Here is a 7645-nt window from a genome sequence, read left to right on the forward strand (position 1 = left end):
AAAGTATGTTCATTTGAACTTTTTCTTTTGTTTTTTTTTTTTTATAAATTTAGAATAAAATGAAATTTTATTTGCAAAATATTGTCAAAAAGAGTTTGAAGTACCTAGATTAATTGCCGAAGGTGGTTATATTCAATGAAAGTTCATGTTGATTAAACCAAAATCTTTTATGTTTTACTTCTTTTTGTGGGATAAAATTACTACGTCAAAAGCTAAAAAAAATATACTTTTTAAACTACTTTTCTTAAGAGCATTATGCGACCACATTGTTGGTCCATGACCACCCCTTAGACTCTCATTCCTACAAGGTTTCTTAGATTCGAAGATGGGCATGGTTTGAATCGATCAAATCTACACTACTCATGTTCGGTAGGATTTTCAAAGCGGGTCACAATTTTTATGATAACCACCGTAAACTGTTTTAGAATAGTCTAAAGAAACTTATTCTACATGGCAAAAATACATGAATTAAGTTACATTGTTCATATGGAAGATGGTCATTAGTACACATCTTACATACAATTGTGATATTAATGATGCAAAATTTGCGTATTATTCGGTTACAATGGCTAATACCAAACAAGGAAACAAAATTTGAAGTTATTCCAACTAATTAAAAACACCAAAACAAAGTCTCTCTTTAGGTAGTAAGAATAGGAGGAAGGAAATCAGATTTCGTACCAAGGATCTTCGCACTTGTATCAGGGAAACATTCAGTTCCTGGCAATTCCGTAATATCACCATCCCTAGCGATACCAACCGGGTATCGCAGCAAGTGACCTGGCAAATCACGTTCAAGATTTTCACTGGCGTAAAGTTCCCAACATTTGTCAGCCACATCATTCACCTTTCTCACGCATTCAACGTTCTCTGGGTGCTCAAAGGTCTGATCGATCATGCCAAGGTGTTCATACCATAAAGCCATACGGAAGCCATGGATCTGACCCCTGGCTGGTGACCTGGCTGAAGCTAGATGATTAGGTTGATATGCTCCCATGGCTATTTCAGAATCCCTAGCACCATCCATGGATCGTTGGTTGATGTTCGCGGATCCAACTATTATGTATTCATCATCAACTGCACCATGGTAGATAGAAATTAGTTACTAAATATGATCAACGATTGAAAAAGTTACCATTTTGGCACTTGGTTTATCTGATATTTTCAGTTTTTGTCCCAAATAGTTTTATATAACATTTAGTCATTATTTGAGGCTTTTACAACTATTTTACTTGAAACGTTAACTAAAAATTACTTTTCAAGAAAAGTGCCATAAATGTTGTAAAAAGTTTAAATAATAAAGAAAATTGTAAGAAACTGTTTTTTAATCAAATTTTAAAGCCAAAATAAGGTGTCAAAAATAATATTTACTCTTATTTTTTTTTACTAAAATACAAGTTTGGTCCCTTAGGTTTGAACTTTTTTTTTATTCGAAAAATATATCTTTGAAACATTGGTACTTAAGCTAAAGGGAGTGGTGTTAAGCTCACTAAAGCTCGAGCAAGGAAGGGGAGATTTTTGCCAAGTTGGGAAGAATAGATGAGAGGGTTGCCAAGTGAGGGAGAAACGTAGAAGAAGAAAAAGAGGAGAAGGAGAGACTCTCTTTCCTCTACTTGGACCCACTAAGTTGGCTTGTCGAACTCGGAATGTCGAGCCTACGCACTGGTGTCTGCCGAGGTAACTAAGCAAATGTCGAGCACATGCCGAAGTCACTAGGACAACCTTGTTGGATTGTTTTATAATAATTTTGGTCTCATGGTTGTCAAATTTAACAAACTAACTACTTACCTATCATCATTTTGGAATGGACATAGATCATAAAACGACGATTTTCTTGGGCATGAAGATAACCCGAATCCGGTTCGGGTGCTTCTGTTGGTTCATGCTCATCGTCTTGCTTCATCTCACGGTTTCCAAGGCAAAAGAAGGTAAGATACTCTCTTGGATCATCATCTCGACCCTTCTCTTGAAGAGCCTTGACAATGTCTTTATACATCATCTCCATCGTCCTTCTCTGCCAGTCCAATATCGCCTGAACAGATCCACTTTCTGGGATCCCTTCCGGCCACATTGGGACGACAACATAAACAATAAACTTTTGACCGGCTTCAATCTTGCTGACAATCTTCAAAGAAAGTTCCTTTGGAATAAGGTGCAACGCACCAATCTCATTAATATTGATATCGTCAGATTTCCAAGCAAAAGAGCTTCCAAGGAAATACTGGTTTTCAATATAGATGAAATTTTTTGCTCTTCGTATCGCGTTGATATAGGCGTCTTGAATACTCCGATCGATTATGTTGTCTTTCCCGCTCACAAGACCCGCTTTCCCGGCTTCTTCGGGTGTGTCCGGGAAGCCAAAGGCGGCCCCACCATCGATAGACCTGAAAAGCTGGACATTCCATGTTTCTTGATCATTTGGGAATGTCACCGGAGATGGTGGGATTAGAATGTCACGAAGTTGTCTCAAGTCAACGAGTATATTTTTCCCACCTTGTTTTCGCCATCTTTGTTCAAAATTAAACAAAACATCCCAAGCGATTGGTCCTTCAACCCTAGAGTGAATATCATGCCATGGCTCCCGTGGACCACCTTTAGCTATGGAAGCTCCGGTGTAATTAGGTTGATGGAAATCATCATGGTGAGCAGCGTTTAATGTTTTAAAAAGAGGATGAAACGCATAATCGTATCTTCCATCACATAAATCAATACCACCAACAAAACTCACCACCCTCCGTTTCTCTGAACCTCCGGTAGGCATCTCAGCGTCCACCACCACGATCTTCTGGTGATGAGTGAACATGGTGGACACTTGAAGGTCCTGAAAAACGCTTCCTCCGTCATCAGGGTCACGCGGGCATAAAATGCAATGAACGTCGGTGTTTTGGAAGAAATTCTCAGTTTCTTCATCATGGGTAGCCATTAATCCGTCTTCTTTAAACACATTTACAGAAGTTCTATCGTCCCAAACGAGCATAGCCACCCTAACACCTTCTTCTGCTTTCCGTTTTAGAATCTGACCAAGCATGACGTCACCTCCATCCTTTTGTCTCTTTGGGTCTCGTATCAAAGCGATCTCAGTGTAAACAGACCATCCAGTAATGTAGATGAAGTGTTTTGCATTAGTAATGGCTTCGAATATATCTTCCCAACATCTATGTGTCTCGTAGTATTTGCCACCTGCAAGAGCGATCTTTGGCATGAAATTTTCAGGGACATGAGCATCTTGGTATAAAGAGACTCGACATCCTGTTCTTTGAGCAAAGAATGTGTAGGGAACTCCAGGGTACTTCGCATTTTTGATTCCGTGAGCCCAGTTACGATCTTGAGTGACGTCAAAGAATTGTAGCTTTACGTGGATTTTGGATCCAGCTGGAACAGGGTTGTTGTTTTCATCCATGATCTCAATCCATTTGTCTACTTCATCTCCATCTGTTAATTCTCTTACAGGCATGTGAGCTCTTCCAATTAATGTTGCCCCGATTGGGTTATTGTCTTTAACAGTGAAGATCACGTCAGAAGCTGAGTGAGCACAGTAAATGTGGAAGGACTCGTACCATCTTGGGTTTTGGGGTTCGTTTTCTATCATCCTAGTTCGTCCAACTCTGCATTTTTCTAGATCGATCGTTGCATAAATTTTCGGAGTTCCTTCCCCAAATCCAACGGTTTCCTGTATGTTCGCCATAAGCTGCAACAAGAAAAAAAAACGTATGTTTGCATGAAGAACACGGATATGCAGTTACTTCAAACTGTTATGATTACCAGTTATTAAAGAAAATAACATAAATTCTATGATAGTATATTACGTGATATGAGTGGGCAATCGTTTCAAAAGTATAAAATCACTCGTAATTTTTTATAAGAAGATATGAAATTATACCTTGCCGAATACATTAGGCCCACCACCTTCGTGAAGCTTATCAACCTCGTAGATTGTAACGTGAAGAGTTCCATGGAGCAGTACCTTAGACATTTTGTAGCCTGCGCATTAAACAATCGAATCCAACGAATTACTCGTTTATCGTCAATGTAGCTTACCACATAATCGCTTTTTTTAACTACAGATAATATAATAATAACAAACACGTACTGACAATGCGTGATTTAAACGAATCGAGAATGAAATAACTCGAAGCAGATTATAGGATCGATACCAGTGAATCAACAAAATTAACAGTATCCGTAAATAAAGTGATACACAAGCTCAATCCGGACATGCAATTCATTTTATTTGATAGATCTATGAATCAGATGAACAATTGACGACATAAAACAATGCTTACCGTTTGAATCGAAGTGAGAGAGATTAAAACACAGAGAATATGATCCGAATGGCAATGCTACACGTAATAAGAGGGAAGCAGAAGAGTTGGAGAGAGAGAGAGATAGCGATCCGTGAAAACAGTTGTTAAAGGCTTCAAAGTTAACCGTAAAAACCGTTTTTTTTTTAGGAATTCAAAAAATAAAGTCCGTACATTTTTTAATCAAATCTGTATCTTCAATGGACAAGGAACAAACCATGTATTGATAAAAACCACTCCAAACCAAATAAATAAAAGAGTAAATTACTGAAATCATCTCTATGGTTTGGTTAAAATTATGCGTATGATCTTTAACATTTTTTTTGCACTTAGACCGTCCTTATAGTTTCTTTTTGTTGCGATTTTCATCCGCAACAAACATGAAAAGACTAATATACCCTTATCAAAATTTATTTACATTCAAAATTAAAGATTATATTATAAAGTTAATTTTAAGTGTTAATAAAAAACTTTGGGTCCCACACATCTCCATCACCCCCACCCCCTTCCCTTCTAGACTTGAAGCTATCGATCGTACGTCCAACCCTTTCAAACTCATCTCTAAACACCTATCTACACCTTAAGTTCCCATCAGAGCCTCCAGCAGGAAACCTAGAATTCTAAAGTAGTTGTTGCCATCAGTCAACATGCTAACACCACCACTGGAACCCTGCAACCCTAAAGTCGCCAGAAACCTGCAACTTTATTGTTCATCTCCGCATCTGCACGCCGTTCCTCTCAAACCCCATTTATTCTGGTTCCGCCGACATCATCAATTTCATCTGGAAAATCGTATTTTACTTATGGGATATCAGGTTAGGGTTTTCATTTTGGGTTTAATCCCACTGCATTTAATCCAACTCATTTAATCCCATCATGTTTAATCCAACAACATCATCAATTTCAAATATAAATGAATTTAATCCCATTCGTTTTTGGATTTGATTTCTGGGATTTCATCAGGTTTTTTTTTTTTTCATCGCCGATTTGAGGTTACGTTTTCAACATAGGTTCTAATTTATGGATTTCGTTTTTATTTCAGCTTAGGTTCTAATTCAGGATTTCAGGATTTGAATTTGGTTAGTTTTTAATTTCAGAATTGATCTTGGTCTGGTTTGATTTATGGGATTTGATCTTGGTTTTGGTTTGGTCCATGCAGTGATCGATTGTGGTTTGCAAGAGGTGAATTATGGTTGCAGTCGAGGTAAACGGTGATGGTTTTCGAAGGTGAACATGGTGGTTCCTGGAGGTAAATAGGGTGTCGCTTGATGAAATGGATGATGTTGTCGACGGCCTGAATAGGTGGGCGATGGTGTTGCCGGTAGTGATGGTGGTTTTGCTAGTAGTGGTGGTTGAAAATGATTGGTTGTAGTGGTGGGAGTGGGTCATGTCTATAAATCATTTAATTCCTTTTCTAATTAATAAATAACAAACAAATAATAAAAAACTAAAAATATATATAAAGGGTAATATAGTCTTTTAATGTATGTGAGGGACGAAAACGTAATAAAATCATACCACAAGGACGGTCCGAGTGCAAAAATAATGTTAGAGACCAAAATGTAATTTTAACCAAACCATAGGGACGATTTCATTAATTTACTCTAAATAAAAACCAAACCATGGAAGGCCAAAATACCGATATCAAACAGGAAAAACCAAATCTGAAACTATTGTGTCGTGTTTTGGGTTGGTTAATGGTTATGAAACCACATCTAAGATTCTTATTCTCTGCATTTGGGATGATTACTGTGTTAGGATTATACCCGTCCGATAAGTATATATATTGTTTGGTCACTATATGCATTACATTTGCCATTCTTTTCATAAAAATGATTTGGTGACGTAGTTTCTATTCGGAGATGTTGTTCATTAATCAAATGATATTTTTGTGAATGATTTAATTGTAGGTGGTTATTTTGATCTAAGTTAGAAATATTTTGTTGTTATGATTAGATTTCATTTGTTAATTATGACTATCCTTTGTTTGGTTTGGGTCAGACATGAGAGCACTCCTAGAAATTTGAGAAAGTTAAAATATAAAGAGAATGTAGAATACTTAAGAAAGATGAGAATGATAGATAATGTTTCAAAAAGTTTAAGAATGTTTGAAAATGCTTAAGAATGACTATAAAGTTTGAGAACGGATAGACCATTTAGAGGAAAATACAAGAATGAGTGAACACAAGTATATGAGAAAAATATTACCCTTGGTATCCTTACCATATATGGTTGTTCTCTAAGTAAAAGTGAAGGGTCATTTGATAGTTGTCGGTCGAGTTACCGATGATTGAGTTAAAACTTCTGATCAAAAAGAGTGATTGGTCATTTAATAGTTGTTGGTTGAGTTACTAATGATTGAGTTAAAATTTCTAATCGAGTCCATATCTGACTGAAATCATGTTGTTTGATTATATTTCTGGTGAATGATGGAAAATGACCATATTACCTTTATGTTGTCTCTTGTGCTGGATACAATAATTATAAAAAAAATACAAACTATCACACAAAATCTGAATTAAACATACATCATTTAAAATTCAAATATAATTTGTCATACAAAATAAAAAAGAACATAATAATTTGCATACAAATGTAACGTTAACCAGTTGAGAGTAGTTGACTAGTAATCTGGTCAGGCAAAGTAACCATATATTCAATGGCTTTTGAACCCCATTCTATGCATTGTATGTTTTAGTCATCACTTCCTCCACTTTGCACATCAGGAGTAACCATAGTGGTCTCTTCAAATTTCATAAATAAGTCATATTGAAGATTGTATGTCCTTATAAAATTATGGATCGTGACACAAACAATGACTATGTCCCTTTACACTAGAAAAGGATAAGGAGCTATTTGTTTTAAGATTGGGAATCTCGCCTTCAATACACCATAAGCACGCTCAATAACATTTCTAAGCTGTGCATGAGCATGACTAAACCTTTCTTCCTTAGTTAAAGCCCCACTTCTTTTAATATCGGCTAACAAATACCTAATATTGTGATAGGGAGCCATAAATCCATGCGTGTTGGTTTATGCGGTGTCACAAAGGTGATATTTATATGTAGATGAATGCGACATTTATTATCTATGAGTGTTGGTATAAAAGGCAATACTTATTGTTGTGGGTAGAAATTTTTAACTTCCTAATTTTATCTTGAACTTACACTAACATCCCGGATGAACCCAAGATCTTTGATTTAATCAATATCTTGGGCTGCCATCGTTTTCTCATGAAATCTTATGCACTAACTTAAGGCTCGATGTTGAGAGAAAAACTTGAACAAACGTTAGTAATGAGATAATGAGTTGCGGAATAAAAGTTAATCTCAGTGGATCTTGTT

The 7645-nt window shown here is 36.4% G+C and overlaps 1 protein-coding gene across 1 annotated transcript; it reads right to left on the reverse strand.

Annotated features, from left to right (window-relative positions):
- Positions 1-553: 553 nt before the first annotated feature.
- On the reverse strand, positions 554-4360 carry LOC145168678 (phospholipase D alpha 1). The gene is made up of 4 exons (XM_079087424.1): positions 4284-4360; positions 3881-3981; positions 1789-3688; positions 554-1077 (listed from the first exon to the last, which is right to left on the reverse strand). The coding sequence occupies exons 2-4, from the start codon at positions 3971-3973 to the stop codon at positions 641-643; spliced, it is 2430 nt and encodes an 809-aa protein (XP_078943550.1). The 5' UTR covers positions 3974-3981; positions 4284-4360; the 3' UTR covers positions 554-640.
- Positions 4361-7645: the final 3285 nt, after the last annotated feature.

Source organism: Lactuca virosa, chromosome 4 (assembly GCF_052849685.1).
Source record: "Lactuca virosa cultivar CGN04683 chromosome 4, Lactuca_virosa_CGN04683_v6, whole genome shotgun sequence".
Lineage (NCBI taxonomy): Eukaryota > Viridiplantae > Streptophyta > Magnoliopsida > Asterales > Asteraceae > Lactuca > Lactuca virosa.

Excerpts from the sequence above, each read along its gene's own strand:
- LOC145168678 (XM_079087424.1), bottom strand. The coding sequence starts at position 3,973 with ATGTCTAAGGTACTGCTCCATGGAACTCTTCACGTTACAATCTACGAG. Across the intron at positions 3,689-3,880 it reads GGCCTAATGTATTCGGCAAG|CTTATGGCGAACATACAGGA; the intron begins GTATAATTTCAT and ends TTCTTGTTGCAG. Across the intron at positions 1,078-1,788 it reads CCATTCCAAAATGATGATAG|TTGATGATGAATACATAATA; the intron begins GTAAGTAGTTAG and ends ACCATGGTGCAG.